The sequence below is a fragment of the Caretta caretta genome, chromosome 3 (assembly GCF_965140235.1).
Source record: "Caretta caretta isolate rCarCar2 chromosome 3, rCarCar1.hap1, whole genome shotgun sequence".
In the NCBI taxonomy this organism is placed as follows: domain Eukaryota; kingdom Metazoa; phylum Chordata; order Testudines; family Cheloniidae; genus Caretta; species Caretta caretta.
In genome coordinates this window covers 62,605,572-62,630,542 of record NC_134208.1, presented here as the reverse complement: position 1 = coordinate 62,630,542, position 24,971 = coordinate 62,605,572, and the positions used below count along the sequence as shown (strand labels likewise).

The window sequence follows — 24,971 nt, the reverse complement described above, 5'->3', positions numbered from 1 at the left end:
CAATCTTTTTATTTTCTTGGAGGTTTTTGATCAAGCACTACTGACTTTTGTAACAAGAATCAAAACAGCAAACAAGGAGCAAACTTATTTCCTCCTCACAAACCTTTTTGCCTTTTAAAAGGATTGTTTAGAAAGTTTCACTAGTCAAAAATAGAGTTCACCTTAAGCAGACGAGAACTAGACTCATGCCAAACTTGTATGTAACCAGTTGATTATTTTTCCTTTTGTATCTTTGAAAAGCAGAACGTAGATTTATGAGCATGTGATGGAAGCGCTAGACAAGATCATCTGAAGTATTTTTGCCCTATGTTTTTTTCCTGTTAAGTGTGCTATGGATTTTGATTAAACTGTGTGTTGTTATAAAATTGGAGAATGATTGCAAAAGTTGCACATGCTATAAGTGGTCAAACACTGTGTGTAACTTTCCTTTTTTTGACATGCAGCTTAGCTGTAGTACAAAATATAATTACTGTTAATATTTTTTCCTTTGGTAGCGGACACCCTTTTTTCAAGAAAACTAAATGGAAAATACAGACTTGAACAACTTGTTCCAACTGCTGTGTATCAACATATGAAAATGCACAAACGAATCTTAGGACACTTATCTTCTGTATACTGTGTAACTTTTGATCGGACTGGCAGACGGATATTTACCGTAAGTACAAATTCCTTATTTTCATACTGCTGTTTTAAATATAGCTCAGAACATATGGTCAAATAACCACTGTTCTCAAGAATCCTAAACTGTACTCATTTTATGTACTAAGAGCAGATAAATGATAACTAAATACATGACTTGTTGACTTTGACATTTAAAGTAGATTTCTTTAAAGAGACTATAACTGAATATCTGTCTTGACAATCACACTTTTTCAAAATTACCATTTGAGACATATATGCACAGGTTTTCCACAGCTACATTTAGAAGGTAATTTGTTTTAAGTAAATTTTAGTTGTTTTAATGAATGGTAAATCTTGGTTGCCCCCCATCTTTCCCTCCAAATTTTTCTGTATAGCATACACACAGGAAAAGTAATTGAACGGTGGTATAGATTAATAAAGAATTTAGAGGGTGTTATAATTAATGCCAATTGACAAGGGTTTATGGAAATAGCTCCTGTCAAACTAATTAGATACTTTTTTTTATTAAATTATAAATATGGCTGATAAAGTTAATAGTGGTGATGCGATATACTTAAACTTCTGTAAGACATGACATTTTAATTTAAGAAACTAGAAGGATTCAAAATTAACATGGCACATTAAATGGATTAAAAAGTGGCTAACTGATGGGTCTCAGTGTAATCAGGAAATCATTGAGCAAGCATGTTTCAAATGTCCCACAAGGATTGATTTTTGGCCCTATGCTGTTTAATACTTTTGTCAGTGAGCTGGAAGAAAACATTACCTGATAAAGATTGCAGATTCATTGTGGGAGTGGTAAATAATGGAAAAAAGAATTAGCTGACACAGCGATCTGGATCGCTAGGTAAGCTGGCCACAGGCAAACATGTCCATGTCCATACCGTCCAATGTAATGTCATACATCTAGGAACAAAGAATATAGGTCACAGAGGATGAGGAACTCCTTTTGGGAAGCAGCGACACTGAAAAAGACTTGAGGGTCATGGTGCATAATCAGCTGAATCTTAGCTTGCAGTGTGATGCTGTGGCTAAAAGGGCTAATGCAGACCTTGGGTGTATAAATGGGAATATCAAATAGAAGGGAAGTTTATTTTGCCTCTGTGTTTGGAATTCAGTGTCCAGTTCTGGAGTCAACACTTCAAGAAGGATGTTGATAAATTGGAGAGGATTTAGGGAAGATCCATGAGAATGAATGAAGGATTAGAAAACATGCTTTAATAGTGATAGACTCAAGGAGCTCAATTTGTTTAGATGTCAAAGAGGTGGCTAATATTGATTTGATCAGTCTGTAAGTGCCTGTATGGAAAACAGAATTTGATAAGGGCTATTTATTCTAGCAGACAAAGGTATAAAAAGATCAAATAACTGGAAGTTGAAGCTAGACAAATTCAGATAAGAAATAAGGCATGCCTTTTTTAACATTGACAACAATTAATCATAGGAAAACTTTAAAGATTGTGGTGGATTCTGAATCACTGGAAATTTTTAAATCAATGGTGGATGCTTTTATAAAAGATATTTTCTAGTTCAAATGGGAGTTCAGGGAAGTTTTAGGACCGGTGTTAGTCAGGATGTCAGACTAGATGATCGCAATGGTCCTTTCTGGCCTTAGAATTTATCTCCCAGTCCGAAACAGCTTGATATTAGTCTGTGAAACTCTGGGGCTTGCTTACATGCCAGGTATTATGGCAATACAAGCAGAGGGATGGGGCAGTGCTCCTGCTTTAGCTATTACAATCTTAGCTTGTAAAACTTTTTGGTTTAAAAGCAGTGAACCTTATCTTTTCAATCCACATTCTCCACTTGCTTAGGGGATGAAAGTTTCCAGGTTTCTGACGAAGCTTCTGTTCATTTTGCTTACCTGTCAGCTTCATGGCAGAGCAGGCAAAATGGAGAATCTTTTGGTCTTCCTTCAGCTTGCTCTGTTGATGAGCAGGCTCTGTCAGCAGCCACAGAGTTATTTCACAGTTGCTCCCATACTCCAGCCAATGCTCTGGATAGTGGAAGAAGCTCAGTCTGGATGGCTTGTGTTCTTCACATGCCACTCAGCAGGTGCAATCCTTACTGATTAGCACTTCTTTAGGGGCAAGTCCCTAAATCCCCCCATGCTGGTCCAGTTCACCTCCAGAAGTGAAAAATGTCTGGTTCACTTTTTCCAGATTTTTAAGTGGGTAATCAAGTGGCAGGAAATCTCTTATTCTTTCTGACCATCTGTGGTGTTCTGGGTTGCAATCCACACCAGTAGAGTTTTTGTCACTGCCTGCCCTATAACCTGAGTGCTTCAAAGTGCTCTTCTGCTGTAGCTCCCTCGTCTGGAAAGTTCCAGCCAGCATACAGTCATACACTGTCTATGTGTTAAGCAGCTCTAACTAAGCAATTCTGATTCCAGAAGCCTGCTTGTTACACCATTGCCACACTCTGACCTCAGTTACCCTTGCAAAATGACTCCAACAATCCCCAGTCCCAGATTTTCCCCAAACCATGTGCTATGCAATGTCCACGCCTCTCCTGGACCATTAAAAGAGATATTAAGGTTCATTCATTCTTCTAAAGATATAATACCCGACAGCTTGCCATATTAACTGGAGTTAATCAAACACAGCTCAGGGTTGATTTAGACTAAATGTAAAACAAGATTAAAAACAAAAGGAGATAAGAACTCACTTAAAATCCTGTATAAAGGGTACAGTTAGAAATGGTTACAAGCAAATAAAAGTGAAAAATGCTTTCTAGAGGCTGACTTAACAAAACAAGTACAAAACAAAACAGCTTTTGTTCAAGATAGTTTGCTTACCAGTCCATCTTCCAGCAAGATGGCTCGACCACTCCTCTGATCAGGATCTCCCATAAAGTCCAAAGTGTTGGGTTCCTTTGTCGTCTTAAGTGAAAGATAACATAGGGTTCTTTGCTCCTCTCTTTTACAGTCTAATGTACCTTTGAAATGGATTCTTTTGAATATAATCCAGCAATGTAAAGTTAATTCAAGCTGTGAGGAAGGGGACATGTAGTGACCATGTAGTCTGGTAGTGAAGGAGATTCCATGCTGGTTTCTTCCTCTGCTGATGTTTGTAGGAAACAGAGCAATCTGCATTTTAGCAGTCTCCTCTACCTGCTGTGATAAGGAGTGGTTATCTCATCACCTTGTTGCTTTGATTACCTTTTATGTAAACTGTATTCCCATTGTCTCTTAATGTACGTTGGAAATATCTTCAAGGTGGCAGAAACAATTTCTTTGTCTGGTTGGGGTAATTTCAGCTCTTCTGGGCAGATATATTTTAATGACATAATTTCCAGTATGTTTATAACTTTAAATTTGTCCTCTGTACATACACCACATAGTAATATTAATGATCAGTATGTTGTTAGCTTTCTATTGCTATCTTACATGACACCTTTTAGATACAAATTATGATCTTAGTGAGTTGAGATACACTGAACTGATCAGGACAGCTGAAACTTATTACCTGATACTATTGAGTCTCTTGCATTGTGATGCTGCTAGGGTCACACCCTCCATCTTCCAAAAATGAAGACTCAGACTCTTTCAGGGGTTTATCACTACATTTTTTCTCCAAGTACATATTGGATGAAGAACAACAGTGGGGCTCAAAACATCATGCCCTGCAACCCATGATCCAAGGGGAGCCTCAGTTAATAAAAGGCAATTCTCCTGCAGCAACCTTCTTTTTGCCAAAAGGCAAAAGTAAAACACACAGACCAGAAAACACAAGGAGGAAAAACATCAATTACACAAGAATCCTCCTCATCACTGAGCTCTAGCTTTTCTCCTGATGAAGGGGACTTGGTGCTTTGGGTTATGATACCCTTGAATCTGAGAAGCAGGCTTGTTTGGAACCATTTGCAAATACCTTATTCAAAACCAAAAGAGTATCTACCCTTGCCCTTCAGTCCTTCTTTGAGGAAATTGCTGATGAAGGGAAGAGGCTTATTTGTCAAATTTTAAAATTCTATGGGGTCTTAGAGTCAAAGATTCTCTCTTCACACTCCTCAAGGACAATTATAGTAACGATTTCCCTAGCAGCAGACTTCGTCATTTCTGCTGAGAATGTCGTTTTCCAAAAAAAAATGAACAGACAAGTAGACAGAAACTGCCTTTAGAAGGAACTTCAAAACACCTTTGGAAGCCCTAGAACTTCACTGGCAACCAAGTGCTCTGCTAATGGCAGTATTCTGCTGTGACAACCTGAAAAACTTTAACTATCAGACCATGGTCAATTCAAGTCTATATTAAATAAACTGCCCCTAGAAATGGCACTCTTGGAAGACAGATCCATGGATTTAAACCGTAGAGGTTGAGTGATAATTCAGAAGAAATACTCTGTGTTTTACAATACTCTGACGAATCTTGTTCTGGAAGAAGCTGTAATAAGTGGTGTCTCACCGATAAGCCAAAATCTTTCCTCTCCACACCAGTAAAACTCAAAGTGCTAGAGATGATGTGATGTGACTGCTGCGTATTACACTAATAACTGTCTCTGTTGTGTTCTGCCTCAGTGTATCTGTATTCAACTGTAGTCTCTCATCTTATGATTACATTGTAAGCTTTTTGGGGCGTAAGCTTACAATAAACTTTTTGTGTGGGGGGGTATGTGGTACACCTAGTACAGTGGGAGCTCTGATCCTTTATCCGGGTTCCTAGATGTTACTATAGTACTAATAATTAGGGCCCTACCAAATTCACAGCCATGAAAAATGCATCATGGACCGTGAAATCTGGTCTCCCCCTGTAAAATCTGGTCTTTTGTATGCTTTTACCCTATACTATACAGATTTCATGAGGGAGACTAACGTTTCTCAAGTTGGGTGTCCTGACCCAAAAAGGAGTTGCGGGAGGAGGGGGGGGTCACAAGATTATTTTAGGTGGTCATGGTATTGCCACCCTTACTTCTGTGCTGACTTCAGGGCTGGGCGGCCAGAGAGTGGCAGCTGTTGGCCGGGCACCCAGCTCTGAAGGCAGCGCCGTGCCAGCAGCAATGCAGAAGTAAGGGTGGCAATTCCATAGCAGGCCAGCCTCACTTCTGTGCTGCTGCTGGCGGTGGCTCTGCTTTCAGAGCTGGGCCTCCTGGTCAGCAGCCCCCGCTCTCCAGATGCTCAGCTCGGAATGCAGCACCGCAAGCAGCAGCACAGAAATGTCGCAACCTCCCCTAAAATAACCTTGCGACCCCCCTCCCCCCCACACACACCTCCTTTTTGGGTCAGGACCCTGACAATTACAACACTGTGAAATTTCAGTTTTAAATAGCTGAAATCATGAATTTACAATTTAAAAAAATCCTATGACGGTGAAATTGACCAAAATGAACTGTGAGTTTGGTAGTGCCCCACTAGTGATAGAACTACATTGACGAGCAGAAGCTTTTTTTCCTACCCTGAAGCGAAGTTTCAGAAATGTCTCAGCTTTCACCCAGTGTGCAAGGACTTGGGGACTAGAACCTGGATCATCAGAGTCTGGGCAGCTGATATTTCCACAGTGCCACTGGGAGGCCATGTAGAGTCACAGCAAGGGAGCACTGTTGAGAATAGGTGCTGCAGACGAACCACCAAGAGATTGAGTGACAGTACCCTGTGGCCCTCTGATTAGCTAAGTGTCCATACTCAACCACACAGACTTCAGCTTGCTGCAGTGCCAGAATTTGCCTTGTCTCCTGATCTCTGATCTCGGTCTCTAGCCTGACTCTGACCCTGACTCTTGTTTATGGAATTAAATCTTGAGATTGCTCCAGTTCTGGCCCAGTGACTTCCATCCCTGCTGGACAGACCTCAGTCCAGCTGTGACTGCTAGACCAGACCACCTTATGCCCGGGTCCCTTACACAGTATCTTTGTCTCGGGTCTACATTATGTTTTAGGTAAGCCAAGACTTGTATACTTGTAACAGACTTGTCTACCATCAGCATAATGACAACTGTGCCTATTCCAAACCTGAAATAGGCCTGTGACGCCACTTACATACATGGAGACAATCTGAGAGATGGGTGGGTCATGAAGTTAACGCAGAATACTATTCTTTGGAGTTTCAGGCCTTCCTACGTCCTGTCCCTTATCCCCTTTCCTACCTTGAGAGAGACTGAGAAACATCAGATATTTCTAAAAGAAACCTTATACCTCTTAGAGATAGGAACAGTAATCTGTCCCTCAGAATCAAAGGCGCTCCAGGCCTACTTCATTTTCTTCACAGTAAGAAAAAATAACAGAATATTTGGGGTTTTTTAGACACAACAGAGCTGAGTGATCTTGATGGAAACCAGAGTCAGTCAGTAGGTCTTGGAGACCTTTCAACAAAATGTGGATCTGTCAGAAACTTATCTGCATATTCCCCTCTGGGGCTATTATTAGCAATTTCTTTAATGAGTCTATGGACAAATTCTTATCTTTTGGTCTGTGTTTTGCCCCTGGTAAAAACTGTCAGATTGAGAAATCTGGGGCTTATCCATAACCATTCTTAGCAAACTTATAATAGTCACGTCGTTGAGAATCTGACAGGAAGCAACTTGGAAGATCCTCTCCATGCTCCAGGAATACAGATTTGTGATAAACGTAAAGAGCTCCTTGATCCCCTCTCAAATGATCACCCATAGTGGAGTCAAGGTAGAGAAAAAGGACTAGAAACTGTGATGTAGGAAAGGCTCAACAAGACACAAACACTGGTCGTCACGATGTTGCAGAACCAAGAGTCTTTCATCCATCTTTACATGCAGTTTTCCTTCGTTTTCTAGTAGCATACAGAGAGATTGCCCGTGAGGTTCAGAGATTTCTGTTATGAGATGGAAACCATTCCTGCCAAGAGATGCAAAGAAAAGTAGATAGCATGTAGAATGATACAGACTTGATGTTGGTGGGTACAGGAAATAGCACTTTATGGTATGATCCCATAACAATTCAGACCCCACAAATCATGACAATGTCAGCACTGTAATAAATGCAGGTTTATCTAAGTTCTTGTGTTGGGAACCAGATGGTATAGGTTCTTCTCTGATAACACATCTGTTCAGATCAGTAGTTTGACCTGTCTTTGCAATTTGAGACTTGTCACATGCTTATGTAGTCCATCCATTCAAATGGAAGGCATCAAATCTCCCATATGTTACTCTCTATAAAAACATGCTTTCTGTTCACAATTGCCTTAGAGAGAAGTGTGTCTGAAATCTGTGCTCTTAGAAGGTAGAAATCTGACTGAATAATTCACAAGGACATAGTGTTTCTCCTTTAAGTGGCCTTTGCATAATTCCACTCATGAGTTGTGCTGACTGGTACAGCTTTGATGGTGGAACCTTAGCTAGCAGTGCTCTTTTGAGTGCTCATGCACCCCGTCCTGCCCTTCCCTTCTCTATTCCTGAATGTTTTGGGGACAATGCTATAAAAAGGGACATGGTGCTCTAGCCACTGCAATTCATTTTAAACCCCCCACCCCACCCCTTCCCCACAGCCACTGACTGGGACCTTTTTGGACTTCTTATCTGGATCCTTCATAGATGGAATGTCAACTTTTTAATACTTTTATACTTAGTTGGTTTTTTTATTAGATGGTTCCTGGTATCCTGTTCTGTGGGAAAACATTTATATGGTGGATCTGAAGATCATGGTTTATATATTGTGCTTGCTACCCCACAGTCTCCCCAGAGTAGCACCCATAGGATGCCTTGCCTACCTTGAAAAAGGTCATTCACTTTCTAGGTGTGCTGTATTTGTAGCACATTTACTCTAAAAGCAGGGAAAAAGTGGTAGAATAGACTGCAGGTCATACTTCTTCAGGAGGCATTCTGGATCGATCAAAGCACCTGATTTTCTGAAATACGACACACACCAACCTCAGCTTCCACCATGTCTATAAAGAAGATTAAATAGAAGCATCACAAGATGTGGAAGTGCCTTCTGCATCATCTCCATTAGAGGATGCTTTTGTCTTCTAAGAATTGTTAGAGAGAATCATGACTACTCTTAAGTTGCCAACTTCTTCCATAAAGGAGACTTCCCATCCAATATTTACCATCTTGGGTTCTTATTCTTGCAGTAAAGTTTCTGAGCTTTTATTGGATTGACTTAAAACCTGCAAAACTCATTTGGATGAATCCAGCCGCTGTCCAGGCAGTATCAAAAAGGTGGACAAATCTATATCGTCTTCCTCAAAAAGGATTTTCCTATTTTCGCACCCATCCTGCCCCAAATTCTCTATTGGTAGAAGCAGCCAACCAGAAATCAAAGGGAGCATGGACAAGGATGGGAAGAAGATAGAAATATTAGGAGGGAAAATCTTTTTTTCTCAATTCTAGGATTAAGGTTAGCAAACTATCAAGTCTTAATGGCTTGCTACCAGTACCATCTGTGAGTGTAAAAAAAATTAAATTTCCCAGACGATCCAAGATAGTTGGCCTGTGCCATCATTGGAAAAATACAGCCAAGTAGAAAGGCATGCCCTAAAGACATCTTTTGATTCCTCAGATTCAGTAGCTACTTCTGTGGCTTCTTCTATGTTGGTTTAGGTGGTTCAAATCTTCAGGTCTTCCTTAAGATACCAAGGCTTATTTCGTGCTAGGACTGATGAGATTTTAGGAAAAATGGAAGAAACAAGAGACACAGGTCTTTTGATGTATGTATCAACCTCCAAGGAGAAAACCAGGAGTTGCAGGTTTATCAAAAAACCCCAGTATCCCTCATCTTCTGCTTCATATTAGTTTTCAAAAGGGAGACAGCATTGTTATCAACAGTATCTTCCCCAACACTCTTCTCAACAAAAGAGAAGTTTTTAAACAGAGGCCGAGGAGCAAGCAATGCACCTTAAACATCTGTGGGCCAGGCCCTATATCCCAAGTTTGACAACTTACCCAAGAGCTGCAACCTAATTTTTCTTTAACAACTACTTGGAGACTATCTTGAACCAATTTTCCCACTGTTGGGCTTCTGTTACAACAGACAAGTGGATTCTGGCAATAGTTCAAAACAAGTATCTGGTACAATTCAAGGCTATTCCTTCCTAAACACTTCTACCCCTTCCTTTCAGGGATCCCTTTTCATAAAAACCTGTTGAAATTAGAAATTGACGGCTCAAAATGAAGGCTATAGAGGAGGTCCCAAGGGAATTAAAAGCTAAAAGGTTTTATTGAAGATATTTCCTAATTCCCAAGGAAGGTGGTAGTCTCTGTCCTATCTTAGATCGAAGAAGTTCAACGCTTCCATCACGAGGTTTTGCTTTGTATGCTGCAATTCTTTTTAAATTTACTGGTTCATCTCTAGTAGGGCTGGCCACTTTCAAAATAAAGTTATCTGAAACACAAAAAAACCTTTAATGGCAAAAACCTTCCCCGGTGTTTCCTGCCACAGTGGTTTTCCTTTCCTCCTCCCCAACCTGGAAAGGAGACTGTCCGCCCTTTTCCTCCTGGTGGTTTTAAGGCTCACTGGCAAATAGATCCTTTTTATTTCCTCCCCACTTCAAATGGACCTTTTTGGTGCTGTTCTTCCCTCCCCACAGATGGTTTTTATTGGTTTGGTGGTTGATCGTCACAAAGGGGACTCTTGCCCTACACTGCTATGCTCCTTGTCCTGGGGCCTTAGGAAACAGTAACCTGTTTGTTTGTTTGTTTTTTTTCTTTTTCCCAAAACAGTAACTGTCACTCCCCAGGAACACGACTCCTCTCCCAACACCTGCCATTTCCCAGGCCTTCATTTGCTTATTTTCATAGTTCCATGAGACATATCACAAATACCTTCAGTTCATAGTGGGAAACAATCATCATCAATAAAAGGTTCTCCCCTTTGATCTCTCTCTCTCTCTCCTCCAGGGTGTTCACAAAATGTCTACTTTTGGTGGCAGAGCACTTAAGAAGAGAAGGCATCTTTCTTTCTCTCCTGCCACTCCCATATGGATGGTTGGCTAATAAAAGCATCATCAAAAGAGAATCTTTTCAATGCCTTTTCTTGAACATGTGTTGTCTTTAAGAAGCTAGGTTTGATCATACACAGAAAGTCACTCTTGGAACCTACAGAGAGAATCCTTTTCATAAGGAACATCTTACATGCTCAAATAAGCAGAACACTTTTCCCTCAGGAAAGATTTGTAAGCATCCAGGCTGCTATAGCCCTGCTACATATTCAGCCTTCTCTAAGAGTGATCTTCTGCCTCAAACTATTGGGTCTTCTGTCTTTGACTTAAGTGACCCTGTATGCCGATCTAAAGATAAGATCCCTACAACGCTGGCTGTCATCCAGCCACAGGGCATACGTTGCATGTATCAAAAGTTAACCATTCTTCAGAAGGTGTTAATATCACTGGGGTTGTATACTCAAGGAGTAACATTCAGTCTTCCAATACAATCTGTCACAGTGACAATGGTTGCATCCAGCTTGGGATGGTGAGCTCATTAAGGCAACCTTACAGCTTGGAGTCTGTGGTACATGTAAGAGTCAAGGTTGCATATAAACCTTTTGGAACTCAGAATGATTTGTCTAGCATTAAAAGCATTTCTTCAGGTTCGACCCAAAGTAGTCCACCGAAGCAACGTTCATGTGAACAAGCAAGGTGTGACACACACATTTTTCAGCTTTGCAGTGAAGCACCATCTCTGTTCTTCCCCACATGGAGTCCTACAGCGCTACATTTTGCAGGGGAAGACAGCAATCTGGTGGATCACCTAAGCAGTTTCATTGATATATGGACAACCGCAAGTTGGCTCAGCAAACAATAGTAGGCAAAATCTTTGCACAGTAGAATCACCCAGACATAGAATTTTTTGCAACCAAACTGCATGCGAAGTATCAGGAAAACCCAGTCATCAGAACGCTACTCCAGACTTGATTAATAGACTCTTTACTGATTACAGATAAAACCCACAAGCCCAGAGAAGGGTTACTAGGATGATCCGAGGAATGAAAAGCCTGTTTTCTGAAAGGATGCTCGAAGAGCTTGGCTTGTTTAGCCTAACCAAAGAAGGCTGATGGGAGATATGATTGCTCTCTCTAAATATATCAGAGGGATAAATACCAGGGAGGCAGAGGAATTATTTAAGCTTAGTAGCAATGTGGACACAAGAACAAATGGATATAAACTGACCATCAGGAAGTTTAGACTTGAAATTAGACAAAGGTTTCTAACCATCAGAGGAGTGAAGTTCTGGAATAGCCTTCCAAGGGGAGCAGTGGAGACAAAAGACATATCTGGCTTCAAGACTAAGCTTGGTAAGTTTATGGAGGGGATGGTATGATGGGATATCTTAATTTTGGCAATTAATTGATCTTTCACTATTAGCGGTAAATATGCCCAATGGCCTGTGATGGGACACTAGATAGGGTGGTATCTGAGTTACTACAGAGAATTCTTTCCTGGGTGTCTGGCTGCTGAGTCTTGCCCACATCCTCAGGGTTTAGCTGATTGCCATATTTGGGGTCGGGAAGGAATTTTTCTCCAGGGCAAATTGGCAGAGGCCCTGGGGATTTTTGCCTTCCTCTGCAGGATGGGGCACGGGTCACTTGGCAGAGGATTTTCTGCATCTTGAAGTCTTTCAACCACGAGTTGAGGACTTCAGTAGCTCAGACATAGGTCAGGGGTTTGTTACAGGAGTGGGTGGGTGAGATTCTGTGGCCTGCGTTGTGCAGGAGATCAGACTAGATGGTCATAACGGTCCCTTCTCACCTTAAAGTCTATGAATCTATGAACTCACTTACTGTTTAACTAGATGTGCTTTCTTTGCCTTTTTAAGCACAGGTTAGTCTTATTACAGTTCTCAGTTCAGCTGTCATTCTCAGAAGGTGCTGTGTCCTACGTACTCCGAACTTGGTCTCAGTGTTACCTTCTTGGTAACCCAAACTCCTGCTGTCTTCAGTGGATTAGTCTCTGGCGTCTTGAGTCCTTCCAGATGTCCTTGGAAGAGGTGCAGGAACCACAACACAGACTAGTGGATATTCTTGATCATACCACCTCTCTTGGGGTGGGATTGCCTTTCCAATAAATGATGCCTTGCTGGAAACATCAGGAACAGTATGGCAGGTCTGAGCCACTGTCCCTCCCACTTGCAAAAGAGCTGAAAAAATATTATAGAATTATAGAATCATAGGACTGGGAGGGATCTCAAGAAGTCATCTAGTCCAGTTCCCTGCACTCATGGCAGAACAAAGTATTATCTAGTTAGGACATCCCTGACAGGTGTTTGTCTAACCTGCTCTTAAAAATCTCCAATGACCGAGATTCCACAACTTCCTAGGCAATATATTCCAGTGCTTAACCACCCTGACAGGAAGTTTTTCCTAATGTCCAACCTAAACCTCCTTTGCTGCAATCTAAGCCCATTGCTTCTTGTCTTATCCTCAGTGGTTAAGAAGAACAAATTTTCTCCCTCCTCCTTGTAACAATCTTTTATGTACTTGGAAACTGTTATCATGTCCCCTCTGTCTTCTCTTTTCCAGACTAAGCAAACCCAGTTTTTTCAGTCTTCCCTCATAGATCATGTTTTCTAAACCTTTAATCATTTTTGTTGCACTTCTCTGGACTTTCTCCAATTTGTCCACATCCTTCCTGAAGTGTGGTGCCCAGAACTGGACACACTACGCCAATTGAGGCCTAATCAGCGTGGAGTAGAGCGGAAGAATTACTTCTCATGTCTTGCTTACAACACTCCTGTTAATATGCCCGTCAGGGTTCCAGAATATATGTTCTCCTACACAGGCCCAGATTCCCAAGTGATTGATATTGTGAATGAAAGGAACAAACAGTACCGTTCCACACCACGCAACAAGGAACTTAAGTGGCTGGACTGCCATGGCCATAAAAGTTATTCTTAGGTTGCTTTATAGTTTAGGGAAGTTAATTACCATGGCCTGATGGCCAAATATGACTACACAAAGTTCAGCAAACTCACTCAGTACATTGGCTATTTACTGCAGGAACAAAAGAATCAATTCCAGGCTCTCTCTACTCAAGACCAACTGGTTGCCAAAGGCTCCTTGCAGGGCTTGCTGGATGCAGGAGATGTGGCTTCCTGCTCTGTGGAAACAACCATGGTAATACACCATGTATCACATTTGCAATGCTGGGATCCTCAGAGAGGTCCAGAACACAGTGGAGGACCTTTAATGTGAGGGTTCCGAGCTCTTCAGTAATGGAAATAATTTTCGGTTCCTACCTGAATATCGTCATTGTTCAGATCTGTTTGGGAATTGGAAGACCAAATCAAGGCTGAATTAATAATCTTGTTCTGAAAGATATGTAAAGGCTACTGAAGAAACTGAAGCATTTGATGATGGTAGAAGGGTAGAGTGCATGAGAAACTTGTATGCTCAGTAATTCCTCCATATGAACCTGTTTATTTTAGTAAATGACTCTCCCCTTGTACTCCTGCTTGAAGGAGCACACATACTTGGTTACACTAAGGAAAATTGCAGAAAAGATCATCCAACAGTATCCATCACAAGGGAAACAGATTCACGTGTACCCTGATGGTTCGTCAGATAAATCTTTCAAGAATGGTGTCTTTATCCAGTGGCCTAATGATGAAAGTACAAGAAAGAGTATTAATTTGGGATATATCTTCTTAAACTACATGGCTGTAATAAAAGCTATTCTCACTGACCTGCAAGAAGAAAACAGAGCAGAAATAAAGGCAGATGTTGTAATGTTTGTTTACTCACAGGTGGCAATCCTTGGTTCCTTTTTGAAGAAACCAGAACATTATAAACAATGCAATTTGTTAGTAGGTTTGGAGGATCGAAGAGAGAAGCAATAAATAGACTCTTTAGTGGATTCTGTTGTACATTGGTATGTATGGGAATGAGGTAGCTAATGATGCGATTGAAGTTGGAAGATTGCCATCCCCACCTAAATTTTCAATGGTCGAGGATATTGAAGCCCTATCAAGGAAAATACTAGCTGAAGTAAATGGTTAAGATAAAAGATCCCCTGATATCAAAGCATCTTGGAAAATTACATCCACTATCATTTGTTGTTTTCCACTGAATGCATCCGGTGAAGTGAGCTGTAGCTCACGAAGGCTTATGCTCAAATAAATGTGTTAGTCTCTAAGGTGCCACAAGTCCTCCTTTTCTTTCTATCCACTATCATGAAATTTTGGACAGGGCACGCTACAGGAATGAAAATCAGTAGAGATGGGATTGATATATCCAACTTTGCAAGTTGTGTTGCGGGGTGGGTTTTGACATCTGCCCATGCTTTTGAATGTAATATTATTGTATGGAAGGCGGTGCTCTTCAGATTTGATACCTTGGATCAAGCCCTTACCCATGACCCTGTGAAAGTCACCAAATTCATTCTTGAACTTCTTGGCCTAATATAATTATTGTGGGACAAAACGACGACAAGAGTGGAATCCATCTTGCAACTGGGGTTGATAGAACCAATTCCCTCTTCATCATCCAGAAGGGGTTAGACTCCAGATATTTTTGATGCCCAAGAAGAAAGGAGTATGCAGAACTCTGCACACTATTGCAATAATGTTTGTACAAGGTATGCCTTGTTAGGTATTGTTTTAAAAACTCATAATTTGCTGGTCAATATTATCCAGGCAAAATGTGTGGCAACGTTGTATATGAAGTTATAAGATTTCCCTCTGTGATGTTAACACCATGTTCCAAACCCCACAGCCAAGCAGAAGGTGGGTCTGTCCTAAACAAATGAAGGATTGTGTGCTTGCCTTAATTTGCACTTAAGCGGTAAACAGAGTCATCAAGCAGGGAAAGAAAACAAAGAAAGTTCAAATAGGTGGAAAAACCCATCAGGGTATATCCTTCCACATAGACTGTGTCTCCTGGGTCTCTGGTGGAAATGGTTTTCAAGAGGGGGATGGAAATTATAAAAAGGAGGGAGAAACTTCCCATGATCCCTCTCTCTCTCCCTGCCCATTGCATTCACTGCACTTGAAAAGATGAAGCAGCTGTTGGACTCCGGGGGAGAGCTCCTGATCTAAAGAGTTTGGTCAGCAAGATTGTTGAAGGGTTGTGGTGAGAACTTTTGCTTTGAATGTAATGTAGTTTGTTAGATTAGACATTAGTAAGCGTTTCATCCTGTAACCATTTCTAACTTTTATGCCTCATTACCTGTACTCACTTAAGATCTCTCTCTTTGTAGTTAATAAACTTGTTTTATTGTTTTATCTAATCCAGTGTGTTCAAGTTGAAGTGTTTAGGTTAGTGGTTCTCAGCCTGCAGCCCGTGGGCCACTTGCAGCCCAATTAGCACACAGCTGTTGCCCAGCTGTGTGCTAAAAAAATTCAAGATTGCTGTGCCGATTACCTTGCTCCTGGGTCCCAGCCGGGGCCGGCTGAGGGGAAGATGGTACCACGGAGCCATACTGGAGCACTCCCTGCCAGCAGGGAAGGCAGGGGAAGAGCTTGGCCTGCAGCCAGCTGGCAGCCTGCTGCTTTCTCCCTCCCCGTGCTGCACAGACACACTGAGAATGCTGCTGCCATGGGAGTGCTGCCTTTTCACTTCTGGGTGTCTGTGCCAGAGGTGTATGGATAAATGGGGGAGGCATGTGACCCTCCCCAGAACCTTTCATTTGTGCCTCCACACTAGCCACAGCTGCATGTTTCCTCGGGGGGTGGGGGAATGTGCATGCTCCAGGCTGCAGCGTGTTCTGAGCTGCTACAGCAGACAGCACCCACCTGCCCATCCCCTGCTGGCTATGCCCAGACCCAGAGCTCACAGCCAGAGCAGGAGGCTGCTCTGGAAGTCATTACATTAAAATTTGTACCATTATTTGTAAGCAACAGCTTGTGTGGAGAGGAAATTTGTCTTGTGGGCAGCTTCTTAGTAAGGTCCCCCCATGGCTCGGTGGGTGGGATCACCTCTGCCCCTGACTGCGTGGGAGCAGGCATGGAAGGACATGTGCCCGACCGGGAAGCCACAGCAGGCAGGGTGTGGAAGAGACCTCTCCACCTCCTGTGCAATCTCTGCTACAGGGTTCTAATGGCCTCTGCAGCAGTGACCCTCTTTGGCCTGGAGAGAGATGCACTGTTGAGCCCCACATGGGGCTGAGTGCATGCTCCTTGTGCCTGCTGCACTGAGCTGGGCTTGAAGCAATACTTTCTATCCCAGCTGCACCCCCTACACAGTTACTACTTGCCTGTCAAAGGTCAGTGCCTGCTCATTCACGCATAGAGATAGCAGGTAGGCAGCCTCCAGCAGTGCTGTGCCCCCTGCCTCAGCCAAGCTCCAGGTGTGAGGTGTCCAGGGCACAAAATTGCTGTGCACCATACACTCTCCCCTATACTACAGCACAGCAGCCTGGAGGAGACACTGCTGACACTGCAGCTGTTTTGTGGGCCCAGCTCAGGCAAGGCTTAAAGGGGGCAGAGTCGCAATGGGTCACATTCCTGGTACAAAAGAATTAAAAATGGAGTCTGGTCATTGAGGGGTACACTTTAAGCGCTGCCCTATGAAATGTAGGTATATTTATTTCAGGTGAGATTATCATAGACACCTCTGTCCCCTACCCCCCAAAGCGCGCACATGCGCGTTTTTGTAGTCTTGACTATTGTACAGAAACTGGTTGATTCACGGCCCTCTTGCCCAAATATTGTATATCATGGGCACTGGTATTATATATTCTGTGGATGTGGCCCACATAACACACACAGATCTTCATATATGGCCCACAAAGATAAATAGGTCGAGTACCACTGGTCTAGATAACTCCATTTGACATAACAAATTGTGTGCATATTATTTCCTTAAAGAAATAATGGACTCATTATTTTTGTACTGTCCTAGAGAGGGCTAAACAGTTCAGGATATAGGTTTCTGGGGGAAAATCTGGGACTGGGGTGTGTTGGGGTTACCCTGCAGCATAACAAAGGCTGGTAAGAGCCAAGGGCTGGCTGCAGCACACACACGGACGTAGCTGAGAATGACTTACATGCTGGAGGCTGTTCGTGACTAACCCCACGTTACTCTTTAGTTTGGATCGTACCCTGGTATGTTACACCTACCTCAAGGTACAGTTGGCAGTCAACAAGGCCCTATCCATTTTCCACTCACAGGGTCTAAGTCTCAATATAGAAAAAACCTACTCTGACACTCATCCAATGGATCTAATTTATAGAGCTTACTCCATGAACTCCATGGCTGCCCTGGCTTACCTGCCGATGGACAGATTTGTCACAGTGTCCAACCTTATTTCTCACCTTCAGTTAAGCCCCCAAACAATGGGAAGAACCTGCCTACGACTGCTGGTTCACATGATAGCATGTATATCTGTGACACCTCATGCCAGATTATATTCCTGTTGCCTTGAGGCCTGGCTCAGAACTGTCTATATACCCAAAAAGCACAACCCGAACAACTAAAAGGCCCTTAAGTCTCTTAATTGATGGAAGGATCCTCACAAAGCTTGTGTTGGAGTCCCATTCAATCATCCACGCACCACAGAGACCATAACAGATGCTTCCTTGATAGGCTGGGGTGCCTTACTACACAGGGCAAATGGACCCTGTCAAGAATCTGTCCTTCGCATTGATTTACTCGACCTTAGAGCACGTGTGCAGTCACTTCTTACCGATAATCAAGTGTTGTTAAGTCAGGATCGTGACTGACAAAGCAACTATGTATTTTACTGCGTCTGTACACAAGATAGCTATCCTTTTGCACAGAAGGAATAAAACTGTTACTCCTGAGGGAATTCTGCTTTGAAAAATTAAAATTCTGCACACAGTATTTTAAAATTCTGCAAATTTTATTTGTCAATAAATGAATGTGGAGGCTCCAGCATGGCAGTGGAGAGCACAGATTACTGGCTGCATGGAGGTGGGAGATCACCCTGTGAATCCCCTGCCCCCGGACACGGACTTGGCAGTGAGGCTGCACCTGATGCTGTGCAAGGGCGGGCCCTGCCAGAGAGGTCTGTGGGGGGCGGCGTGGGGAAAGGCTGCAGGGTGATCTCCCACCTTCATGAAGCCAGTGTCCTGTGCTCCCCACTCCCCATTTATTTATTGACAAATAAAATTTGCAGAATTTTAAAATATTGTGCATAGAATTTTTAATTTTTTAGTGCAGAATTCCCTCAGGAGTAGCAAACGAAGCAACTCCCCAGGGTTAGCAGCCCTGTGTCAGATGTGGGAGGACAGGCTCAGACGGGCAGGATCCTAGTGTGGGGGGATCCAGGTGTGGGCTGAGAGGGTTCTGTATGGGGCACTCTGGATGCAGGCAGCTCAGTAGGGGGATCTGGATGCACAGGGTCTTGGTGGGGGGACAAGTTCCAGGTGCAGGGGCAATGGGACTCTGTATGGGTTCCAGGTGAAGGTGGTGGTGGCCCATTGGGAGGGTCTGGGTGTGGGGGATGGGACTAATCAGGAGAGTAGGGCTTGGTGGGATGGGGCTCTGGGTGCAGCTGGTTGGGGCTTAGTGGGGTGGGGGTCCAGGTGCATAGGGGGTAGGGATTGTCAGGGTGGGGGTTTGAGTGCACGGGTCTCAGGGTGGTGGTGGTGGTCTGGATACAGAGGTGGGGCTCCAGATACAGGGTGGTGGTGCTTGGTAGGATGCAGGGGCGGGAGTCCGGATGAAGAGGGAGTGGGGCTCGGCTGGGGGTTCTCGGTATTGGGGAGGGGTCAGGATGCACAGGGGTTGGGCAAATGGGGGAAGTAGCTCCCCATATAATGTTACTCTCCCCTGCAGCTGAGGAGCGATAGGGGCAGGGGTCAGGAAGCAGGGGTGGGGCCCCAGCTGTTCCGTGCAGGGGAAGTCCGCTATTTCTCCAGCCAGGACTAGCAGCTGAACCTGGTGCGGGGTAGGAGCCACCGGCTGGGGTGGGGTTGGGGAGGGAATCAGCGCTGGGTGTGTGTGTGTATCTGCTTCGGGTGCAGGGGGTGAGGCTTGACGGGATGGGGGTTTGGGTTTGGGGGGTTCTGGGGGCAGGGGGATAAGGCTTGGTGGGGGGTGTCTGAGTATGGGTGGGTACTGATGCATGGGGGTTGGGTGGATGGGGTGCGGGGTAGTTCTGATCCACCCTCCTACAGTGATTTACCTTTCTGCTGATTGCTGTGGGTGCCGGAAATGACGCATTCATGCTACTGGAGACGGGCGTGTGACCGCTCATAAGAACATAAGAATGGCCATACTGGGTAAGATCAAAGGTCCATCTAGCTCAGTATCCTGTCTTCCGACAGGGGCCAATGGCAGATGCTTCAGAGGGAATGAACAGAGCAGGTACTCATCAAGTGATACATCCCCCGTTGCGCATTCCCAGCTTCTGGCAAACCGAGGCTATGGACACTTCAGAGCATGATTTTGTATCCCTGCCCATCCTGGAGAATAAATACTGAGGGTCCTATTCTCCACCAACTTATCCAGTTCTTTTTTGAACCCTATTATAGTCTTGGCCTTCACAACACACTATGGCAAAGAGTTCCCACAGGTTGACTGTGCATTGTGTGAAGAAATACTTCCTTTTGTTTGTTTTAAACCTGCTGCTTATTAATTTCATGTGGTGACCTCTTGTGGCTTCCCTTTGCTTTCCATCAGAATGTCATTTTTCTGTGGGGAAGCAAAGAAATCAGCAGTTGACGTGAATTCTACGCACGCATAGTAGCACGGAATTCCCCCAGGAGTAAACTGTGGAATTTGTGCATACCTCAGTAGATCAACATCTCAGTGGCATACTTACCTGGTCTGCAGAACACTAGCAGACATGGTGATCAGGCATTTTTGTCAGGGCCATGAATGGGAGCTTAGCAGTCTAATCCTGTGAGAAATATTCTGATCTGGGGCTTCCTGGAGATAAACCTCCTTGCGACAGTGTCCAACAAGAAATGTCGAAGTTCTGCTCTAAGGGAGGTTGCGGTCAGAATTCCCTAAGAGATGTCTTCCTCATTCTTTGGCCATGAACTCTGCTGTATGCATGCTTTCCCTTGCCCCACCTCTCCAGTTGGTTCTCACAGTCCTGCAAAAGATAAAACAGAGCTGGGTGGCTGATAGTGTCAGCCTGGTCGAGACAGATATGGTACCCAGACCTGATTCACCTGTCACTTTGCCCACCTTTTCGCTTGCCTCTGACAACAAACTTACTGACTCAAGATTCAGGGAAAACTATTCACCCTAGCCTTCCGACATCTCTTGGATGGTTTTTGGATGTAGGAATTTGAATTGTAGAACTTACTATTGAGACCATCCACAGGAAAGACTTACCTGCAAAATAGGAAGCATTTCCACTCCTGGTGCATGCTGTGTGGGTTGTATTCAACAATTTGCAACTAACTCTCATACTTTACAACCTGTTGAATTTAAAGGTCTTAGGTTTATCACTGAGCTGTCTGTAAGCTGTTATCAGCCTTCCACTCAGTGGAGTTCTCAGTGTTTACCAATCCCATGACTTCTAGGTTCATTAGAGGCTTGGCCAACCTCTTCCCCCATGTCAGAGAGCCTACACCATCTTGGGACCTTAATCTACTTCTCAGGGAGACCACCCATTGAGCTCCTAGCAAATTGCTGATTTCTTCATTAGCCTTTTAAAGCATCCTTTCTTATAGCCATCATGTTCACTAGCAGAGTAGAGGAATTGGGAGCCCTACTGGGAGACCCACCCTAGATCATGTTCTTCTGGGACAAAGGGACTCTTCGCCCCCATCCTTGTTTTCTACCCAAGATCTCACCTGTCGTGTGTGTTAATCAAGACATACAATTGCCAGTCTTCTACCCTAAACCATACAACTTTAGGGAAGAAGCTGTTCTATACACTCTGGACGTTAGAAGGGCTCTCATATTCTACCTGGAAAGAACTAGATCCTTCAGGGCCTCCCCAAGACTTCTCGTTTCCTTTGCCGACAGAATGAAAGGAAACCCCTGTTTTCATCCAAAGACTATATAAATGGGTGTCAGGATGCATTTGTCTTGGTACAAGGTATCCTGTGTGCATCTTCCCTCTAGGGTGACTGCCCATGCTGCCATGACACAGTCCGCCTCTATTGCCTTGCTTAAGAACATCCACTTCAAGAACGTTGGTAAAGCTGCCACCTGGTTGGCTTTCTCTATTTCTGCCATTGTATATATTTTCAGGGCAGATGCAGTTTTTGTGACAATAGTTCTTCAGTCTATATTAGATATGACTCAGTGCCCAGCCCTGTAGTTTGGGCACTACTTGGAAGTCATCTGAAGTGGAACTCCCATAGGGACAATTTCTCAGGGAAGGAGAGGTTACTTACTTGTACAGTAACCAGTGTTCTTTGATGTTTTGTCTGTATGAGTGGTCCACTACCTCGGTTCTTCCCCTCTACTTTGGAGTCTTTGCCTTTTGTGAGATTTCACACATGTACACCTTGAAGTGGAGCAGCCAGAGTGGCAAAACATCTCTAATAACTACAGTTACTGTACAGATAAGTAACCTCTCTCTCTTTGAGATGGGCTCTGCATGTTCACACTCCTCTCCCACTTTCTCCTCTTCCACAAAGTCCTAATTATAAACTCATGAATTTTAGAGTATGTCTACACTGCACATTAAGTCTGGGTCTGTGGGACCTGGGCTTGTGGACTTGGTGTTTCCAAGCTTCTGCTTGAATGTCCACATTACAGTGGAAATTTGGGGTTCACATTCATGCTGGAGTGTCCATACTGCAGTATGCAGACCCGAGTCAGAACTTCAGTTTCTGTGGGCATATACTATCATATCGCAGGGCTCCAAGCACCCTTGCCAGCTGAAGCTGCTCTAGGGCTTATTTTGTAGTGGGTTGTGGGAGAACTTGTCTGTCAGTTCCAGGGGAGTTGAGCGGAAGTGTTTTAGGTGGGTTTAACCCGTGAACACATCCAGCGGAACCATTTTGTGTCTGCATGCTCCAGCAGCCAGAGACAACATGGGTCCCAACTCTGTGTAAGAACTGCTCTCTACCTCATGCTCGTTCCTGTTTTGGGAATCAGGCGGAGCATCTGCAAGACAGTGGTGGACATTTCATTGGCAGTTTTGCCAAATGCACCTTTCTGAGGGAGATACTGGCATGTCAGCTGTGACCCAGGTGATGTAGGTCATACCTGTTGCCTTAGTGTCAGATTTGCCCTGTGTAGACTGGCACTTCTGGAGCAGGGCCCCAACTACGTACTGGTGAGATCACGTTGTCATGCAGACCTGGGGTGACCAACAGCGGGTACTGAACATTTGCATAAATGATGTTCCTGGAGGTTTGTGATTAGCTAGTCCCTGTCCTTTAGCACTAAGCATGCTGGTCCAGAAGTGGGTTGCTATAGCCATCTGAACACTGGCTACCCTATACTGCTACTGGTCCGTGGCTAACCAGTTTGGAATTGGAAAATAAACTGTTGGAGTTGTCGTAGCAGAGGTTTCTGAGGCAATCAGGACTAGGGTGACCAGATGTCCCAATTTTATAGGGACAGTCCCGATTTTTGGAGCTTTTTCTTACATAGGCACCTATTACTCACCACCCCTTGTCCCGATTTTTCACACTTGCTATCTGGTCACCCTAATCAGGACTGTGATTTGCCCCAAAGAAGATAGGCATAAGAATTGTTCTTGAAATAATTGCTGCCTTTCCAAAGTGAATTGGCTTTCCACACTGCCGTTATGGGACTCGTGCTTATAGATTGCCCACTGCAAGGAGCACATGAGTACATAAACCTTGGTGGATACTGCTCCATTATTATGCAGACCCTGGTCAACTACAGGGGCAGACACATGGATAAAAATGTGGGATGCAGTGGCTGAGTGCGTGATACCAGAGTGTTCCAGAGATCAGGACTATACCTTCATGCACAAGCTGGGACAGTTTTTCCCACTGCATGACATGGTTATAAATGGAGTCACTGTACCTGTACATGCGCATGCATCCAATGAAGTGAGCTGTAGCTCACGAAAGCTTATGCTCAAATAAATTTGTTAGTCTCTAAGGTGCCACAAGTACTCCTTTTCTTTTTACTGTACCTACTGTTCGGCTAGGAGACCCTGCTTACCCTCCGTTGCTATGACTTATGAATGTGAACTCCTGATTTTAGAGGTCCTGGTAAAAGATGCTTCAATTACACATTCAGTAGCTGCAGGATGTGGTGGTGAAATGTGCATATGGCAGATTGAAATCCGGTTGTTGCTGTCTTCAAAACCATTTGGATGCTAGTGTTGACAGTGCAGTCCACATTATTGTGGTCTGCTGTGTTCTTCACAATGTCTGTGAGGACAAGGCGAGCTTTTTTTCCAGGAGTGGACTCAGTACACTGCCTGATACCTGAACTGGTACACACAACCAGAAAGGTTTCAGAGTAACAGCCGTGTTAGTCTGTATTCGCAAAAAGAAAAGGAGTACTTGTGGCACCTTAGAGACTAACCAATTTATTTGAGCATGAGCTTTCGTGAGCTACAGCTCAACTAACCAATTTGTTTGAGCATGAGCTTTCGTGAGCTACAGCTCAACTAACCAATTTATTTGAGCATGAGCTTTCGTGAGCTCAGGAAAGCTCATGCTGAAATAAATTGGTTAGTCTCTAAGGTGCCACAAGTACTCCTTTTCTTTTTACACAACCAGAAACTGTACCTGTCAAGGCTGGTGCTGGATGCAACAGAAGTCAGAGGTGCTTTGTGTGCCCACATAATGGGTTTGCACAGTCTGGTGTGTGGGGGGAAGTGGAGGAATTAACTGGTATTTGAGGTTGTGCTGTGTATGGGTATGGGGCAGCTGTTTGAAACTTTTTGTAAATGTGTTGGTGTCATGAATTTTTTAAACACTTCCATGTAATTTATAGAGATGTATTATGCATTTTACAAAACTAGCAATGTACTGCAATTCATGGTTTGTGGATTACTAAGATGAAAATTTGTAATTTTTCATTATTACTGTTAAATTATTGAGAATGGGCATATGACGATATTCAGTAAAGTTGGTGTTAATTCAACATGTTGTTTACGCAGGTATTTACAAGCTACTGTAAGAATAGGCAGACCAGCTGCCATCAAAGCATGCAGTGCAATAAACAAATTCGTCATACAGCCAAAGATCCATGTGCCCAAATGACATGTTCAGCTATTCTTGTGTATCTCCCTGTTCTTCTGTTCTCCTTGATCTTTCTGCTGTGTTTTGCATATGTGGGCTGTGACTCGACTGGAGCAGGTGAATGCACAGGATACTTTTCACCATTCCATGAACTGTGTTTATTGCCAGTGACATGGTCCAGCCACCCCCTGAATTGTTCAAAGGATGCATACTCTGCAGGTCACGATTGAGTGGAGGGGATTCAAGCCATGGGGCAGGAGCAGGAGTTGAAGGTGGCACTGGAGTCTTCAGTCTGGAAGTCATGAGCATAAGTAATTGTCTGAACAGCTCCTTCTCCCCTGCTCTGTCTTGCTCCCTCAACTTGTGGTCATGCTCTCTGAATCTGTTCGCC

The 24,971-nt window shown here is 43.7% G+C and overlaps 1 protein-coding gene across 4 annotated transcripts in view; it reads left to right on the top strand.

Moving 5' to 3' along the window:
- Positions 1-24,971, top strand: part of PHIP (PHIP subunit of CUL4-Ring ligase complex) — a 309,729-nt gene that overhangs the window by 43,176 nt on the left and 241,582 nt on the right. For all 4 annotated transcript variants that reach the window (XM_048845170.2, XM_048845168.2, XM_048845171.2 and 1 more), the window contains one exon: positions 495-655. In XM_048845170.2, the coding sequence (XP_048701127.2) occupies positions 495-655 (161 nt within the window). The remainder of the gene's footprint in view (positions 1-494; positions 656-24,971) is intronic.